At 39.7% G+C, this 20,571-nt stretch overlaps 1 protein-coding gene across 2 annotated transcripts in view; it reads left to right on the top strand.

The window, feature by feature from the left end:
- Nucleotides 1-1,172: 1,172 nt before the first annotated feature.
- The window catches only part of GLI3 (GLI family zinc finger 3), a gene marked incomplete at both ends in the record, with an annotated part of 187,785 nt that continues 168,386 nt past the window's right edge, over nucleotides 1,173-20,571 (top strand). For both annotated transcript variants that reach the window (XM_082276657.1, XM_082276656.1), the window contains one exon: nucleotides 1,173-1,296. In XM_082276657.1, coding sequence (XP_082132783.1) covers nucleotides 1,173-1,296 — 124 coding nt within the window. The remainder of the gene's footprint in view (nucleotides 1,297-20,571) is intronic.

Below are 20,571 nucleotides of genomic sequence, written 5' to 3' on the forward strand. Positions count from 1 at the left end.
AATTTTATTTAAATGGTGTCCTAGAAGAGTGTGACTTCCTTCCATTTTAGACCCATTTGACTAACAAGCAGTGTTGCTCATAGCAGAAAACTATTTATTATTAGTTTTTGTTGTTGTTGCATAGATTCATGTTCAAACCACCAAAGTACCAAGGTATTTGGTTTTACGCATGATATGTGCTGAATATTGATGATTTGTGTAAAGCTTACTTGGACAGGCAGGTGTGCATCAAGTTAAGCTGCAGACCAATACTTGGAAACAAACGTTTGTGTCCTTCACAGCCTAAGATCCCTGCAGTCTTGGGGCTTGGTGTGCCTGCACTGCTGCACAAGCACCAATACCCTTTTGGAAGTTTCTGGGCTTCTTGGGTTTCCATCAGTAATATAAAATATCTGAGAATAAGGAGAAAACATTTGTGGGGTATAAAATGAATATATCACTGGAGATGACACTGAGAACATCCAGGAAAGGCAAAATAACCAGATACACATCTCTACAGAGCTTTCTATTTCCAGCGTTTACATGCAAAAGAAAGTGATCTCATTATCTGCCACCAGCAATAATATTTGTCTTTCCCTGTGGTTTTTCGGGGTGTTTCACCAATGCAATTTTGTTTGAATTAGATTTCTGAACAAACAAAGTGAGAGATGTTTACATGAGTAACAAGGTGTAGAGATAGACAGGATAATTCCCGCTGCAGTGTGTTCCAACACCATGAATGTTGAAATTTAAATATTTGGCTTCTAGAGTCAACATGAATGTCTGTCTTGATTTTTTTTTTTTTCTTTTGCCTTGTTCCAAAGTGCTCTGGGCATAAGAGAAAAATACTGGCCTTTTTCCCCCCTGGATCCATTAAAACCTTTCCGAATTTAAAAAAGTGGACTTACCCATCAAACAGCATAGTGGTTTGTGATGCTGATTCTCTTTAAAGGCAAACATGCTTATTTTTGGTGTTAGTATTTCTTTAAATTCCTTAGGAATTCATGCATGCAAACATGATTTGATGAGCTTACAGAAGTGTGAACTGCTAATTCAGTTGTGCTCCAGGCTCTTCTTCAGGTGAGAGGGGTGAGAAGATTTGGGCAGAGCTTTCAAACAGTCTTTAAAGTTTATGACTCTCTTGTTTCATTCAGGTATTAGTGCAAGGAGAGCTGAAGTAATGAGAAGTCATCATGGAGGCGCAGTCCCATAGCTCTACCACAACTGAGAAGAAAAAAGTGGAGAATTCCATCGTGAAATGCTCCAGTCGAACAGATGTCAGTGAGAAAGCTGTTGCCTCCAGCACAACTTCCAATGGTGAGTAACAGCAGGGATTTACTAGCAGCCAAACCTACAGAAATTTTATGTTCACTGCATTCCTTGTGAATTGAGCATTTGCACCTGGATCAGTGTTTGTTCTACAAAAAGGCTAAAGAAAATGAATGGGGGAGGGGTGGTGGTGGTGGAAAGTGGTAGGATACAATAAGGCCTGTTTTGGCATCAGGCATAGTCTCTTTCTTCCAGATGTTCTAATTTGAGATGTAAATGTGCTAAGTTATTTATTATAGGAAGTTCCTGTTTCTGGCATTTTGGAAATTGTCTTGATTAGCCTGGCAGGGCCTGCAAGTGCTTTGCATTTGGTCACTGAAATCTCTTACAGTAGTTAGGTAATTAGTTATTACTATAGAGACAGAAGTAGGTCTGTCAAAATTAGTGTCAAACGGTTTTTTTTTTTCTCTTCTTCTACAAATAGACTTCCTTCTCACAAAGGGCTGTCCCACCTCCCCAAAGTTCCTTAATGCCTGGAACAAAACATCAAGCTAAGTGTGTATCCTCTGGTGGATTCATTTCAAAGTTGTGAATGTACAGCTTGTAGATTTGCAAAACTGGAGTAGTTTGCTTAATTCTCCCCAGAGATTATATCTCAGTTGACAATTTTACATATACCCTGCTCCTCTGAAGAGTGTGAGCTAATCCCAGCCCTAGACCTTTTCATTGTTTGGATTAAGAGGGCTGAGCATATTGATTCCCACTAATGCAGAACTCCTGTTGCATTAGGAAAGAAAATTGCTTGAAATGGTGTGGGCGGAGTGGATTTTGGATAGTTGCAGATTAACTGTTGTTTTTTTACAAATCAGTCTAGTAATGGTGAAAAGCAGAACATGCCTTTCTGTATGTTTTGTAGTCCTGGTGTATTTCTGGCAAAACATTTTCTGTTCACACTTTCTGCTTCCATCATGCTCACTCATCTGGGCTTGTGGTCCAGGTCAGGTTCTCACTTTGATATCTTGAATAAAGGTTTCTGCTTTCTCAAAGAAACAGGTATCTCCCACTAGACTACTGCAGAAAATACATGAATCCTACAGCCATACTAGAGGGGAATCTCTGTGGGTCAGTAAAAATTAGATGGCACATGTCCCAGTATCCTTCTGTGTGACTGGACTTCAGATTCAAAGCAAACTCAACACCTGCTTGCATACTAGATGGAATTGATCCCCATGAGAGTATAAAACTCCTGAGCAGCTATGGAAAAAGTTGCGTCAGTTTTCTAAGGCATATGAAATTAGATCCTCAGCTGGTTAAGTCAGTGCAGATCCGTTGCTGTCAATAGAATTACAGTGGTTCGCAGTAGCTGAAGGGGTCCCCATTGTATTTTTTTTAATCGATAATAGGATTTTCCACATTGGCCCAACTTTTCAAACAGATGACTGTTAAACACATATGCATATTCTTTGATGTGTCAGGGGTTTGTACTCAAACGTTCATCTCTGACTGTTTGGGATAGCTTGAATGTTATTGGTAAACATTTAGAGGGCTAAAATGAAAGCTTGCAAGATGGTTTTGCCTAATTCTGACACTGATCTACCCTGTGGTCAAGTAATTTTCTTTCTTTAATGGTAGTATTAGTTCTTAACTACATGCTTCTCCTGTGTGGAGTATTACTGCATGGCAGGGGCATCAAACTCCCAAGAGCTGGAAAGACTTAAAGTCTAGTGAATGACTACAAAGTTGTGTCACTGGAATTATCTCCTGCTAATGGAAGGAGATGCTAACGTAGTACGCTCCTGGGGCCCAAGACTTTGTTTTCTTAAGACAATGACAGTTAACTTTGTTTTCAGTGGGTCTTTGTATTTAAGGAAGATACCAGGATCTCCAAGGTTTGGGTTTCTAATCTACCTTCATGCATAACAGAGCAAACGAGTTTCAAGAGATACAGAGTTGGGCTTCAAAGGGATAAAAAATTAGATTCCTTCTTTGATATGAAAAATTTCCTCTTAGTCTAGAGACTTCATGGAGCATGTATCGAAACAAATACTAGTACTAAAACTTTAGGAACTTAGATGTTAAGTTTTACTCTTGCAGTGTTTTAGAAGTTTTGCTTCTTGCAGATGTGATTGTCATGATAATGAATTTTGGTTACAGGGACAATTTGCATGAAAGCTGGAGCTTGCGTGCATTTGCATCTTTTGTTCTTTAATGCTGGAATGAGTATTACTACAGGAACATCATCAGTTGCTATAAGACACCACTCCTACAAAACACCAGCTTTTGTCGAATCAGTGCCTCTTTTTTTTGCAAAGAGCTTCGGTAATGTTAAATGTTGTGATTTGCATTTGAATGCTCTGTTAAACAAGGTAAGGTACCCTTAAAAATAACAAAAAGACAGAATGATCCCTGCTATTCTTCTCAGAAGACTGATGTCATTGCAGAGCAACATCTGCCTATAGTACCAATGTCACCTCATAATCATGTCTAATATCAGTGCTTCTGTCCTTCTGGACTACTCATGAATTAACAAAGTTTGCAGGGTAACGTATGTAAGTGATACCTGTCTGAGATGTGATGTACAGACCAGTATTTTTTTAGTACAGACCAGTATTTTTTTAGTAGCTCTGCTGTCTTCTGAAGGAGTCAGAACTTGGATCATAAACAGATGGAAAGCTGCTAGTTATGGCCTTTATGCAAAGCTTACAGTCATGAGGAAACAAAGAAAATGCCATTATTTCAACAGCTCCCAGAAAGGAGTGACACAACCAGGAGCAGGATCTATGTTAATATGGCTATTATATTGAGTGTGGAGAAGTTTTAAATCATATGGTATGCAGACTGTATATTGAAGAATCTGGTGTAAATCTAGGTGCAAGGGTAAGAAAGTGGGAAAGGTGAGCTGGGAGGGTAGCTCACATGTTAACCTGAACAACACAGTACAAGTTCTGGGGCTCAGACTAAGGGTTGCCTTTTGGAAGACAGCAGCTCCACTTAGTCTCAAACAGTGAGCAGGCATGGGCCACAGTTCACGTTAGCCACTTCTGCTGAGTTCCTGTCATTAACTTAGTACCATAAAGATTTCTGCTGCACTCACCTGACTGCAAACTCTGTATTGCTGAGATGCTTGCAATGTGCTAGATATGGACCTGCCAGCATTTCCATTATAAACTCCTAAATATAGGGGTTTATAATGAAGCCATTAAAATTTGCTCCAGGACAAAACATCGACTGGAGCAAATTAAAATTTCTTTTAAAATACATGTGATTAAAAAAAAAAAAATTATAATTTGTAATAACTAAGGAAAATCTTTGGTGCACTTTAATTCCCAGAGGGACCACTCTTGCTTTGTTTTGAATTCTTTTTTGCAAGCTTTTGATTTTTTTTCTTCTTTGTGTTTCATTTTGTGTGTCTCAACCAAACTGCGTGCAGTTTACTAGGATACATTCCTTTGCAAATTGTTCTTTTTCATCCTTTATTTGACTCCTATATTTACTGCTATTAAATCTATTAAATACTGATATATTTACTGCTATATTTACTGCTATATAATTTATTAAATACTGATATTAATCCAGGGGGACAAAAACTGCTAAAGAAAACTGCTACTGGAGATGTTAATTCACAAAAGGTTGTATCAATAAAAGGTTTGAGCTGCGGTATAAAGTAAGCTTAGTTTTGTGTGTGGTGGGAGTTGATAACCTCAGACTGATCTGCTTTGGCAAGGTAATAACAACAACAAATAAATTGCATTTATGTCATGACTGTGCCACTTGTATTACACTGGAGTAGAGGCCAGTGCCCTGGACCACCTCACTAACATGGGGCTTTATTATCAGGTGTTGTCTTCTCACCTGCACGTTCGTGCCACTTTTCTGGAAACAAAGCACCAAGACCCTGTTCCTTACCATGTCAGGGTGGATTTAGGTCAATCTGAAGGTTACTGCATGCACACACCAGTTTCTATCAAGTTGTGGAAAGAATGTCTTTCTTTTGGGTGGTATCCATTGATAAACTCATTAATCTTAGTTCTGAGCTCCTGTTGGAGAGCCTTTGTCTGGTGTTGCAGGTCACAAAACCTGCCTTGCTAGACCTCTGTTGGATAATACAGTACCTCCTGTAATTTCAAGTAATTCCAGGATTAGAAAGAAATCACCAGGTGAATGCTGGAAATGTTGCAGGAGTCTGCACAGTGACTTGTCCTGCTGAATTGTAATGAATGCCTGTGTGAAGGCTTGTTCTTGACTGCTCCTCCATGCTGCTCCTCGGCAGCATGCTCAGGCACTGCTCCCTGTGCCTCACGCCTGCTCCTCAGCCCTTGTGCCTCGCAGCCTGACGGATGAGCTGTCTGACAGCAGCAGCACGCCAAGTCCATATGTCAGTCTGAGTGCTGCAGTGCTGGAGCAGAAAGCTGCTCACTGCTGTGCCCTGCCTGTGCAGCTGTGCTGCCTGCGCTGGTGCAGTGCCCTCCTGCTGCCCTGGCACCGGGATTCGCCAGCCTTCCCAAGCATTGCAATAAAGTCATGAACTCCAGTCTGGTGAACCTAGGCAAATGCCTTGCTTTAGCCACGGGACTAGTTCTATTTGCCCTAATAATGTTGGTATTTGCATGCTTACAATTAGGCAGTGGTTTCAGTGCCTTACCAGGCTGGCTGGTTTAACTCTGTGTTCTGTTTTGTCGGTGAATTGGATTTATTGTTAGGGTACTTCCTAAGTGGCATTGACCAAAAACCCCATGCTAATTTAACATAGTCCTCAGCTCAATGCCATTTGTTTTTTTCCACTTAATCTGTACCATAGATATAATTTTTTTTTGCCTTCATTTCAAAAAAATAGAGGGAATTTCTATAAGGACTGAGCTGATACTTGTACAAGGCAAGGCTGCACTTCACAGCATTGCTTGGATAACATTAGGAAATTGTGATGCTGTATTCAAACCTGATTTATTTACTGTTTGGCTTGTGAATTTTGTTGGTGACTTGAATGCTTTCCTCTTTTGGACATTTTGGCTCAAAATTGATGTTTTTAATATTGCATTAAAACAATGCAGTTATTGTATAGGAACTGCTTCAGTGTCTGACAGGCAAGCACTTATTTTCAGTTTGATCTGTTTTGTCTAGTTTTTGACCCATGAGCTTGTTCCAGTGTAATCTGATATTTCTTATTAACCTATTACTCTGCTTTAAAAAAAAGCTAATTATAAACGTATGTAGGCTGTGGACTTGACTACCTTTATCAGAATCAGATAGTTATTGAGAACGTACTTTAAAGTGATAGAAAGCAGAAATTATTATCTTAATGATGATGTAACTTAAAACCAAGATGAATAAATGAGAGGAAGTTCATGTGTCCACTTTGATTCTTTCAGAAGAAGAGCCAGCTTCATCTATGTCTTTTTTTTTTTCCTTCTTCCTAGTGCTTTCAGGATTGATTGAAGGAAGTATTTGGCAGTCTGCAACCCTGTAAGAATCACATTTCCTGTTTAAACTTTCAGTTGGTTGCTTGTCCTGCTGCTTGCTTTCAAGCCTCACCATAAAATAGGTGTTAATCATAATACCCATTCTTGGCCCCCTTGTTGGATTGATGTGCTTAGGGTCCTGTTGAGAGGTCAGGGTTCAAAAGAGGTTGTTAGGTATCAAGAAACATTGCCTGTACTATTTTAGTGACTTCTAAATTGAGTCCTGAATTGATTATATGAGATCTGATTCTACAAAACAATCCGGAGATGCCATCCTCTTCCCCTGAAATTAAAGGGGATAGAGTGGCCCTCTTCACTTCTCATTTTCAGGTCAAGGAGGAAACAACATCCTGTAGTGTTAGATGCTGGAAATGATGACTTCAGTGTACATGTTTTTCTGATTAATTTGTTTTTCAGCATGTCAAATTCTGCAAGTAATTCCTATTTACAAGTTGTATAGAGCAGCATGAAAGTTAAGGGTAGAATGGCCACACGTGCCCAAAAAAGCAAAGGCAAAGACCTGAACTTGTAAGATTTTTTTGTACCCTTCTGTTCTAATATTTGCAACCAGGTTGTAAGAGGATAAACTTAAAAGAAGGTACTTTTCCTAGGGGAGAATAGGCTCCCCTGATGCTTGGAAGTATTGGAAGTGGAAGTATTGGAGGTTGTAATTAAGTGGGGACTGCATGTCTTGGTGTATTGTAATCTGATGTGAGTAGCTAATTAAATACATGTTCTTTTGGAGTAATGCACCCATGGTCCTTTATGCTTACTAATAAAATTTCAGTCATCAAGTTATGGCTTATTGTTGACTGTAATAACTCATTCTGCCTGATACTATTTTCTAGTGTTGTTCCTCAGTGAGCCGTCCCTACACTTACCCCCTTGTAAATCCAGTGACGTGCAAGAGCAATACAGCATTGCTTCATTAATTCTGCTGAGATTTCCCTCGTTTTTTCCCCCCTTCTCTCCCCTCCCTGCAGTGGTTAATAGCATAAGGGATATTAAATGTCAATCCTCCTGTATCCTTTTGCAAGTTCCAGAAAGAGATGATTGAGTGGCTTATCCCTGCAATCACTGTAATCAGTAAGTAATGACTTATCATCCTGCTAGATAACACGGGGTAGAATCAGGAGAAAACATTAGTTAGCAGCAGAAGCTTGCCACCTGTTCAAGGTGGAAGTTAAATTTAGGAAATTATACACTGGGGAGTTTTTTTTCTGAAAAACAAAAAAAAAGACTCAACACTAAAACACCCAAACAACCATATTAAAATTGTACCTGGGTTTTGACACAGAAATGATAATAATAAAAGGGTTTGCTGTGTCTCTGCAGTATGGTGATGGTACCATGCTCTGTATCTTGTGCTTTGCAGGAGTCTAGTGTCAGTTAGAACTCAAAAAATTCACCCGTTACAGCCCACAGTACTGGTGAGGAGGGAGCAACCAAGAGGTTTGATTTTTAGAAGGAAAAAGGCTGCTGGCAGCTGAAACTTCAGTGATAATGTTAGCCTTCCAAAAAAAGGCTCACTCACTGCTATCAAGTGCTGGTCTCAGGGGAAGGTACCCTAAAAGAGAACAGGCCTCCTAAAGACCTTGTATTGCTGTTCCAGCCCATGCCACCGAAGTGGGGAGGCTGTATGGCAGCAGCACTGCTGCTCCAAGTGATGGCATCTTCCTCCCAGCTGCTGGAAATGGGTGTCAACAAACAAATGGCTACCAGGCTGCTTGGGAGGATTGGAAGGGCGCTTAAAAATTAAGGTAGAAAACTTCTGGATCCTCAGTCCCAAAAAAGAGAATCTGCAAGTGAAGGAGCTATGCAGAGCAGATCATCTTCTTAAACTAAATAAAAAAGAATTTTAAAAAATCCTTCTAATTGACTTAAAGCTAGGCAATCCTTCTGGCAGGCACAGTATTTGGCTTTACGATCTGAACTGTGTAAATTAAGGCAGTTGAAGTAATTAAATTACTTAACAGGTTTTCAAATGGCATTCATCTTTTCTCTTCTAGATGTTTTCTATTTCATATCTGTTTCCAGTTAAAAGGAAATAATCAGGAATCAGTGTTGCATTTGATTATAGCCCTGCTCTGTATGTTTCTATTTACTCCCCCCCCCCTTTCTTTTTTTTCTTCTTTTGCAGAGGAATCAAAACTTCAGCTTCTGCTTACATACAAATTATTACTAAACACATATGCCAGTAAGTGGGAGAAGTGAGCTAAGGGTACAGTCTGTGATTATGTAAAGAAGGTGCCATATTAAAACTACATTGTCTGTATTCTTTCCAAGCCATATCTCATTATTTTGGGGTGAGAGTGGAAGGGGAGGGAGATGCATTCTTTTGCCATCGAACTAAAAGGGAATGAGACGGATTTTTAGTACTGTGTTACTATCTTATTTCCCATTAAAAGTCTTTGATGTATACTGCAAACGGTCACAATTTAATTTGCCGATTCTATTTTTGTCCATAAGGCTGGCAATTCAGAAAAAAGACTTGCTTGTAAATGTGATCTGGACCTACTGATGAATGCATATTTCAAGTGTGCAGAGGCACTTTGAAAGAGAGAAGTACCCAGGAAATGCTGGGTTTTGTGCAGATGATTTTAAAATTTGGCTTATAAGGCATTAAGTGTCAGATTATCAAAAAGCAGGTCCTCATCTTCTGCCTGCAGTCAGCTGGCGTCTTGCTATACAGGAGCACATTCTTTGCACATGCCAGCTACTTAAAATATGCTGTTTTCCATTCATTTAGTACAACTTCTCCTGCATGTTCCACATGCAGCCAAGTGGAAACTTAAGTCCCATGCATACAATGGCTTGAAAATGCACACAGATGTCCCAAACTAAGGGTATTTTCTTTGTTCTGTTAAATAGAACAGGTTTGTAATGATGCAGTTTTTCCTAAGATGGGATGACAAATTGCTGAAACTGAAGTTAGTATTGTAGACCATGCTCTCTCTCTGTGCCCCTGTCGTGTGCTTGCTTTTCTCATCTTCCCCAGTGTAGGGGTTCATACATAACAACAGAGGGTTTTATGTGTGGAAAAGTTGCTTCTGGGGCTGACCAGCAGTGTTTTGCCCTCCTCCTGGTCTCTCACTTTTCTCTCCTTCTTTCTCTCCTTTTTCTTCTCTCTCCTTTTTCTTCTCTCTCTTTTCTTTCTCTTTTTTCCCCCCCCTTTCTTTTAGTTTTCAGAAAGTTGAGTTCCATCCCAATTATTAAATCTTCGGAGACCATTCCCACATGGTTCTGTAAATGGTAGCTTCATCCTGAGTTCTTTCATCTCTTTTCCTGCTCTCCTGGCTTGACAGTTGAAAAGGTCTGACTGTGCCACACAATGGTTTGATTGGTTTCTCTAGGGGAGGCTTTACCCTGCCTCATCATTCGCCAGGCAGGTGGACCAGAAAGTCTCTTGATTCTTTTGTTGCCTCTCAAAGTCCGAGGTCTTTGACTGAATAAATCCTCCGTCATGGGATAATTTGCTAAAAGGAGACTGAAAGATGTGAGAGAAAAGCCTCACTACTTGGGTGCTGAATTAATGAAATAACTGGGCCTTGGAGTTTGCAATTGAAAAATCACCAGGAATGCAATGGGTGGAGACAGGCTTCAGAATGCAAGCCCGTTACTTCCCTGTAATAAACTATGAGAGCTTTAAATGATATTACTAAATACGCCGGCTCGCCTGGCTGCCTCCGGTTATTTGCATTTGCAGCCCCGTTCGTTCGGCAGGGGAAGTCCGAGCAGAATAAAAACCGTTTTGGTACAGCGCCTAGTTAGTCATTAGATTATTACGAGGGGCTGGAAAGAATTCCATATGACAGAACTAGGGTTGAGTTAACACAGGACGAAAAGTAATTTACAGATAGGCTGTCCTCAGCCATCTTCGTAGCCCCTGATAAGGTTTCATTTCAGAATGGATAGGCGACATTTCCACTTATGGGCCCATTCTGCGACACCTGTGATAACAGCTTCTGGATCCTAATTGAAATTGGTTTCAAAATGGATTTTCACTTTTCTCTGTCTGTGGAAAATATTGAATGGACTCAGAGCTGCCACAGAGAATCCCAGACCTTGGAAAATGGAGCAAGAAGCCAGGATCATCTTTCATAACTGTGTCGATGATATGACAGTTTTGTTATCTGTCTTATTAATGAAATCATTGATCACCTGATGAGGGAGATAATAAACTACATTTTTGCTGCAGTTCAGGAAGCTCAATTAGATTTTTAAAAATACAGATGGGGGAAGAAACCAAACCAAAACAATGAAGTGAATGTTTTTAGGTCTGTTTTCAACTTTGCTTTTCTTGAAGATTTTTTACATGGAAGAAATCTCCGAGACTGTAAAATGTTGACTGTGCCTTGAGGTTATTGAAAGTAAAACAAATCTGATGCTCATGTTAAGACTTATTTTTTGTTGTTGTTGTTGTTTTTAACAAACTGCACTAAGTAAATAACACTTAAGTCTTAGTAAGTGCCATGGAAACTCAGATGAAAGGGAGAAACAATGGAGCTCAATTTTAGCTGAAGTGGGATTAGTGATCCAAACTCTCTGAATGCCCTGATGTGGACAAAGGCTGGTGCTAAATTTATTGAATGCTTGCCATGATGCTGGTTCTCCTGAAAGTTGTTTCTTCTCTGAAAATGGATGTCAGCCTTTAGTTCTTAAAGCTGCTCAGACATTCTGGAAAAATAAGGTTGTTTTTTTCTTTTTTTCCCCTTTCCTTTTTACCTTTTTCTTTTCCTTTTTTTTCTAATTAATGGACTTGAGGAGATTTTTAAATGCAAGCAATATAATAAACTGCCTGCTCAGGATGAAATGTATGTGCAGGCTTAAAAAATAAAATCTGAAAGGATTTTGTGATGTGTTTTTTCTGTGGCTGTTTTCTAATTATTGGGGAAAGAGATAAATCTATTGTTTGTGCTTGGTTGCTCTGGAATGTACGCTGTATTCCTTAAGGAAGGTGGGAAGGGATAGTTTTTCTGAAGAGGGATGCCAGTGACTTCTCATATTTCACTGTGAATTGTATCCTAGGTGTTTCTTCAGTCCCTCCACTGGTGTGGGTCAATCTATCCCTCTTTTTAAGCTTGAAAGGGGAGATCTGATCAAAGGCTTGAATGATGTCACTGATCTCTGGTGATTGATTAGGAACAGAAGTTCTGGAGCATTTTGCATGTCTGCCTCTACCTTATCGCTTCAAATCCATTAGTGCCTACCCATTAGGGTAGCTTTCAGTCGGGAAAAATAACCCGTGCATGTGTGTATATATATATACACACACATGTATGTCCCACAGGTAAATGCATATATAGAGAAAAGGAAGAGGAAAGTGTGCGGGCTCTGTAGTCAGAGATATGAATATATTTTCCTTTAATATAAAAGGAAACAGTTTTTATTGGTCTGTGTTGACACAGGGACTATTTATTAATTGCTAAACTTCTGGGTGTAATTCTTCTCTGTTCTTCTGCAGCTTCTCTCACAGATTTAAATCCATATAGGTGTCTCTCACATTGGGTTTTTGGCTGCTTTACTTTCATTTGCTGTAGTTTACCCAGAGAGGAATCATGCCCCTGCTTGTTACTTCTTTTCCATGCCTGTGGTGCACGTTAAGATCCACTGTGCATGTCAGTGGCTTACAGATATTTTTTAATTAGAGATTGAAAAATAAATATTTTAAATATTCACGTTTCTTTCAGAAGGTCAGGGCTAGCCAAAATGTATGTTAAGCTGCTAAGAGAAAAGATCTTTCATTTGTAAAAGACTAGCAGTTCTCTGACTCTCAGTGGTGTGGGAGGCTGGACAATGGGGTTTATTCGTCTACAGAAGAGTGGTGTGCATGAGCAAGCCTTACAGGACTTGAATCTGACTTCACTGTGGTATAGATGAGGAGGATGGGTGGTTCAAAGCTGGAGTCTATTCCTAAATATCCTGCTTCTAATGGTATATTGTGATTTGAATGAGGACTTAAAAACTCCACACAGACTTTAAGAAGCTGGAATTAATTAATTATTCTGTTAAATGCAAGTTTTCAGTATGCAGGGTCATTAAAAAATGTCAGTGTTATTCTTGTGTATCTCTTTCCCCCTTTCTTTTTAGTAGGTTGGTATTCTCTCTCTCTCTCTCTCTCTCTCTCTTTCTCTCTCTCTCAAATCTCCTTCACTCTCTCTTTTGCTGTTGTGCATTTCACACCAGGAGATGACAAGTCTTGTGATTGCAGCAGAGGCAATTGAAAGAAAATAAAAAGAGAGTTCTTTTTCTCTGGTGCTGGCCCATGAACACACCGTAAAAATTGGATTAGACACACCTAGACTTGGCATTGATTGCATCTTGAATGGGAAATTAGAACATCTGAAAAATTCCTTTTTGGATGGAACAGAAGCACAAGAAGGAAAAGTTGGATGGAAACCAGAGAAGAACTGTAAATCACTATTGAAGTTACTTCCTATGGTTTACCATTGGCTGTCAAAGAAAATTGCCTCGGGCTTGTTTATAGCTAATTCCCTCTATAGAAAACTTCAATTTGTGGACTGGCCTCTGAACGGGATTGATAACTCTGTTTATAGACCAGGATGGGTATCTAAAGATAACAGATAATGCAAATGAGCCTTTTTTTGATAAGCCAGGGAAGCAATTATGGATACAACTTGGTTGATGGATTTCAGAGTGCTTTTTCACAGATTATAGATTTTATTTATTTTTTTGCATTATAGTTTTCTTAGCAGTGTTAGAAAAACAAAATCAAAGTCATTCGAATAGAGCTAAAAAGATGGAGTGGCTGATATAACCAGCTTTCCTACCACTTGTAAACATAGTGAAACAGATTAAAAAAATAAACAGGCAGTCCTCAGCCTTCTCTGGGAGGAATATGATTTGATAAAAATGTGTGTTTAATATTCAATTTATGGTTTCATCTGAAGTGTGTAAACCTAGATGTCCCGTGGGAGTTTACATCCCGTTCCAACTTTAACTCAGATAAAATGCTCCTCATAAACTGTCTTCCTGCTTTTATTTTTGAATTTGTATTTCTGCTGGAGAGGAGGAGGGTGAAGGCTAGACCCTGCTAGTTGGTGGCGGTTCCCTGGGGTGCTCAGCATCTGTGATGAGCCCTTAAGCCTGACTGCACAGCATAGTGATGCAGAGTGGGCTCACTCAGGAGATGGCTGCACTGTGTGTTGTGTTTCTCTCTCAACTCTAGAGCTTGTCCCATTGGAAGTGTTTGGGAATCCTCAGCTTTTCACAGCCAGGATCTCTCTGTGGCTGGGGATTGCATCTGCCAGAGGTCAGAGGGAAGTTGGGTATTCTCTCCCCACCTCAGTTGTTTTGCTTAACTTGCTGGTAGTTCAAGCTTCTGTGAGTTACAGGTGGTTGCCCTGGTGAGGAGCCTGAGCTTTCTGAACCCCTCAGGGTTCATGGGGCTGCTCTGAGCTCCCTGCAGGTCAGGGAAATCCATCCCTTTCTGGGGTCTGCACTCAAAACACGGAGTATGACTTTCAGGATCCACACTGAGACAGAGATGAGACAAAATTAACCCCATAAAAGGTGTCTGTAAGTTGTGTTTGTAGTTGTAATTTCATATTGTTCTTTAGTGGTAAGATGGAGCTTTATTCCATTTTAGGCCAAAGTCCACAACTCCCTGAAATACTGAAAAGATTTTTAGCAACTTTAACTAGTGCAGGCTTTAAATATTCAGTCTTAGGTGTCTCTTTCCAGTCCTTACTCAAGCCATTGTCTTTCAGTTGGTCCCCTTCAGTAAGATGTCTGGGCTCCCAGCACCCTTGATCACTGAATTATCACATCTCTGAAACTTGAGATAACTTCTCATGAAGCTATCTCAGGACCTCATCCTGGAAATACGCTTACTTTTACAAATGTTCTATTTGAAGACTCTTCTGTATGATCAGAAAGAAGGGGAAAAATAATGATGTCTTAGTTGCCATTCAGTTGTAATAGAATCACTCCTTGTAGTTTGAGCTACTCCAGGTTTCAGAGATTTGATGAGATACAGACTTGACCTCTGTCTTGAAGTCAACTGCCATTGAATTCCATGGGAAGAGCATGGGAATCCTTTATTTTAATTGATATTTAAATATTCAGTCACAAAGTGCTATAAAACCTGCTGGTTTTTACAGGCATTTTCAGGGCCTTCACAAAGAACCACACCTCTCACATTTTTTTCAGCAAAATTGAAAACAGCACAATTTTGCTTACAGAAATGCCAGACTTGTATGCTGCTTTCTGAACATTATTTTAAGCCTCTTTTCTGAAGGTGTATATGATGAATTATTCTTCAGAGATATTTGGCTGAAGAGTTTGAGTGAATGGACATTGGTACTTTTCAAACATGGCGATAGGTACAGGATCACAGTGTCCCTGCCAAAAAAAAGCATGGATCTGGAATCACTCAGGGGATTTCTACCAACTTAATTTCCAACATTCATCTCAGTCTAAGTCAGTGCCAGGTTTTCTAAGCATTGGTCAAAGAAGAATATAAATAGTTGGTTTTATTTTGTATTTTCAATTCAAGGTGCCATCAGCATATTCTTTTGACAGTCACCCTGAGCTTAAAATATCTGTTCCAAGACACCATTTTCTTTGCTTATATGGTGGAGGTTAATGTTGCATATGAAAGAGTGGAAATAATTATAAAAGTCTTGTTCTCAGCTTTGAACACTTTCTTTTGATTGTTCAGAAGATAGGGGGAGGTAGATTCATTCTGCTGTTTAAATTCCCAAAGAACTTTTTCTTCAGCCATCAAACTTAAATCAAGAATTAAAGCCTTGCATACATTTTCTTTGGCACCAAGAAATTATTTTTTTTCCTCTGAGAAATAACCTTAGTATGAATGATACCAAAATATCTCAAGTAATAAAATATTTCAAGGGACTGTAATTATTGCTACATTTATCTTCTAGGCTCAAACAGATGCTAAAAATAAGCCTACTCCTAAAAAAAAATAATAATTATGTCTATAAGTGAATAAGAACCTTGAGCAAAGATATTGAAAATTCCACCAGGTATTTAAAGAGTGAAAGAAGGAAAGAAAAAAAAAGAAAATAGAGAAAGAAAGAAAAAGGGAAAGAGCAAGCTCTGTGCTCCTCTGTGGTGCTCTCATTTAAGCAGATTTCAGGTGAATTTTTTGCTTGTCATGTTGGACTTAGAACCTGTCAAAAAATCAGTATTTTAGTGTTGTTAGACAGAAGTCATAGTTGTTCATGGGACCAGTACTTTAACTGCAGGAATGTAAGATCTTACAAGTAGGTACGGAATAATTGATAGAGAAAAACTTAATTTTATTAATAGATGAATCTGAGAAAAATATTGTTTCAGACTCCTTAATTATGGGGGAAAAATATTACCTTTAGAAACAAATCTTAGCCATGAAGTAAGAGCAGCAGAGTGTTTTGTTTGAGTGTGTGAACACAATTTGGGCTGCTGTTTCTTCGTTTGCATTTGCAGACATACTGTGCTGGATTTTGCTTGCCCTCTGAGAGGTGTAGGCTCTTCACTTCTTTGGGAGGTGAAGACAGAACTTCAGCCCAACAAAAGAACAGTTCAGGATGTGGGCACAGCATTTTCTGCTGGCTTTTTGACATCCCAGAGAAGTCAGACTTACTGGCCAGGCCTCTGTGCAAGTGGGGTTTCCCTGTGCATGGGCTCAGCGGAGATGTCATGGGCATCCCTTGTATCTGCAAGGTGTCAGCCGTGGTCTGGCTGCATGCAGTATTGCCTTGTACAGATGCTTCTGGATTTCCAGGAGTCTTGGCTGCTGTGGAAACCAAATCCTTGGTAGTCTGGTAGTGAAAGTCCCCTGTGCTGCAGGGTTGAACACGTTTTAATGTGGAACATACCTAAACAATGAGAAAATTAGAGGAGTCTAAGTAAAACCCTTTATTATGTGGGGCTTATATTTTGTTCAGCAATAAAGAGAACAGTGAAATTGCTTTTCCTAGGTTCTGCTGGAGGAGTTGCAGAGGGCAGTGTGCATTATGTTGCAGGCTATCAAGCTGTAGTTGAAAGGGAGAGCATTCAAAACTTAGCCACAGGCAATTCTTCAAAATGTAAAGAGTCCTTGAAGTTAGGTGGCTGTTAACTAGAGTAAACATAAGCCATGAAGAGGTATGACATGATCTCACTGAAAATCTGTTTCCTGGCTTTGTGTCCCTTCAGGTTATAGACTTTTCTTCTACTTCTTCTGGAGTTCAGACAGAATCAGTTGAAAAATGAGACATGAAGATAAAAATGTGTAATAAAAATAAAGATGTTGCAAACAGTGACCTGTTTTCTTCAGCTGTTCCCTTCTAGATAGATCTGTCCAGTCTAAATTTTCTCTTAAGAGGTCAGAAAAGGCTGTGAAGTTGGCTCATGTGACTGCCACCATGTGATCCCAGTATATGTCAAGAAATGGAATTGAAAGAGGGACATAGAGGGCAATAGAAAGGGACAAGAAGATTCCACTTAGAAATTTATAGTGCTTTCATAATTTTTTTTTTACTTTTTTTTTTTTTTTTTTTTTTTAACACTCAGCTTCTGTCCATAAACAGGTATTTCTTTTTGTTTCAGTGCTGGAAATGCTTTTGATTATTTTAAACTAAAAGAGACAATGAAGGCAGGTGAAGGGAGGAAGATGTTTTACATTTCAGTGTTTTAGGAAATAAAAATTAGCAAACACTAATAGGTGTCTGTTCTTTTTTAGTCTTTATTAAAATGATGGGATGTGGATCAAATTACTTTATTCAGCAGTTAGTTTTTCCAGCTACCTTGAAATGGGAGACTGCAGGCAGTTGGATAAATTTTCTGGAAAGTTGCCCAGTTTCACTGCTGCTTATATAAGCTTGCCTGTATCCTCTGGGGAAGACTATTTTGTAACTCGTTTTATCAGGGTAAGTATCCCTATGTTCCCTTTAGCTCTGGGATGACAGAAATAGATGAGTGGTAGTGGTGGTGGTGATGATGATGGCTGTTTCTCTCTCTCCTTTCTGGGGTTAACAAAAGATAGTCATTAGAAACCTTTGCCAAATCAGAGTGCTACCCCTCTCTACTTTGCTATCATCTGAAAATAGCATGCAGTGTACATTACTCACGATAAGCAGTTATGGTTGAGTTATACATTATTTTGCAATTGCCATGTTTTTGGAATTGCCTAAATGATAGCTAAACTTGTTTTGGAGCCAGTGTAATTAAGGATGTGTGACTGCCTTATTAGACTGCCGTGTTGGATCTCAAGAATAAAGCCATCACAGCTTGTTTACATGCTGGTATTTTATCTCTGTAGATGTATGTTCAGCTCTTGGCTGTGCTGCAGTTAAGATGGGATTTGAAGCCTTGTCCTTACTCCATTGGATAACTGTTGTTGTCAAACAGAAATTTGTGCGTTTCCCATTTTGAGACCAGTATTATAAAGTCACCATTAGGGCAGATGAGATAGTTGGAATCTCTAAGCACTGCAGACTGGATCTTCTTGTCTTTGCCATGGTGGTAGCACTGGGAAGTATCTGTTGGTGGAGGCAGATCCCTTTCTTCTATGAATGCACATTTACTGGAACCTGCAAATGAGCACATGTTGGATACAGCTCTACATGTTCCAATTTACCACTTCATTCTTCTGTTTGGGTTATTTAATGCAGAATCATGAAGTCATGCTCTCAGAATTCGGTGACAGTATGTAGCAATCTGGCTTCATTATCTGCTAGACTAATTTTATATCAAGAATTGCCCTCAACTTTGTACCCTTGCTATTGGGTACTAAGTTTGGTAATGCTAGTTATTTGCATTTTACAGTGCTTGTTGAGGGTTGGAATGCCATGAGGACTCTTAAAAGGCTTTGAGTGATGAGGACAATACATTCTAAGATACATTTCAGGATAAAAATAAACATGTAGGGTATTTATGATCCACAGAGTCATTTAACATGAAGGTCCTCTCAAGCAGAGCAGAGAGATGCTTTCCTGGCACAACAAACAAGACCTACAGTGGAGCAGATCTGTTGAGGGCAGTATGAGGCTGGGAAGTGGGTTAGATAATGACAGCAGTCACTGAGCTGAGGTGATACAGGGGTTGTACAGCAATCATTTATGTTACCTTAATTCCTTGCTGTCTGCCTAACTGGTGGGGTCCATTCCTATTCTTTGAGAAGTCCTTTTGTTCCTTGCCTGAAGTCCATTAAGCTGAGTGGAGGAAACTTCATTGTGTAGGGCTTTCCAAACTATTTTAATCCAACTTTTACTGTAAAATTATCTTGAAACAGTGATTGCTTAAAGATAAGAACCTGACCTAAAAATCCGAGATCCACATAGTGTCCAATAGTCTCTGGATGCCAATGGGTGTTGCACAGGCTGCTCCCCTGGAGTCGTTTATGTATGCTGGCAGGACTGGGATGTTGCATGTAAAATGCCCATCTGAGAACAGAGTTACAGATTTGATGAAATTAGAAGAGAGTCTCTTGGCTTCTTTTCACTGTAGCTGTAAGAGGAGGTTTCTCTCTCATGATTTACATGGTTCAACGATTTAGAATAAAGTGGCAGGTGTGATTCTGAACATGTGAGTCTGCACTGGCAGAAGCAATCATTCGTGCAGCTTTTGCATATGCTCTGGTAGATGCTGTTAAGTCCATACTTACTTCTCAGAGAATAAATGCCAGAGTTGTTTCTGAGAGCTGCTACTGCTGCATCAGTGGAAGAGTTATTTGCTATGTCATCAAGTATCCTATGGTGCAGATTCCTGGAGTTTTAGAAGCATTGTGATTATGAGTTTGTAGGCAGTAGCTGGAAACACAAACTGTGTTTTTCAGCAGGTCTGTCGAACTTTACAGATCATCTGTTTCAAAAATGTTGCACCATGACTCTAATGTTTTGCAAACATTACAAACAGCTTGTCAAGTGTTTCTCCTTTAGGGTCTTCAACACCATCAAGGAAGGAGTGTTCCAGTTGGCATCACTGAACTTTTGGTTAGAAGTGTGATTTTGTTGCGTGAGGATGATGGGGGAGAGAATTTGGCTAATGACTGCTGAAACTCTTTTAATTAGTAGGCTTTACAGAGGGTCTGCATTTGTTCTGAGTAAGGGACCTTCCCAGCAGAAAAGCAGTGGGCTTCACTGAGGATAACAAAGGTCTGATTTGAGGTAGGATATGTAAAATCATTCTTTTGTCTGAATGCTGAAGAATGCTTTAAACATGCTTTTTTTGCTATTAGATCACCATTTCCTTTGGAGGACCTACCTGTGCACATCTATGCAGCCAGGTTCTCTGTAAAGGGTGGGAGCAGGCAATCTGCAGGTGCAAATGTGTGCTGCAGCGGCACATCAATGCTGGGCACACCTGACATTCCTTTGAGTTTCTGCATAATTGCATTACTCCTGCCTCCTTTACTTTCTGCAGAAGGTGCCCCCCACTTTGTAAGTCTGTGGGAGGTAAGCGGGGTGTGTGAGGGGGTGTTATGCACTAGTTAACCTCTGACTGCGTCTCATGGGATGTTTAAAAATCTTTTGGAAAAGAGACTGTAGCATAAGGCTTCTCACGTCTTCTCCCTCTGACTATAAAGCCAGGGGGAGCATAACCTTCTTGGAATCTAGAGACTTCTGTGGCTTTCAGGGCCTGATCCACAGTGTATTGAGGTCAGTACCTTCCTAATGGGCTTTGGCTGAGTCCCTCTGAGAACAGGAGCAATTGGCCCACAGAAAGGCTGCTAACCCATTTTTCACGCTTGCCTCCTCTCTGCTGAAGGAATCAAGGGGGAAAAGCATGACTCTTAATGACTGCTGATTATAAATAATTAGGAGTCATTCAACATTTACACTAACATATTTAAGTTGTGATGTGTTTTGCATTTATTAGTGTTGGCTTCTCTCTTGTGGCTTGGTGCCTTTGCTTGGTATCT

The sequence above is a fragment of the Coloeus monedula genome (genome assembly GCF_965178545.1).
Source record: "Coloeus monedula genome assembly, chromosome: 1".
NCBI lineage: Eukaryota > Metazoa > Chordata > Aves > Passeriformes > Corvidae > Coloeus > Coloeus monedula.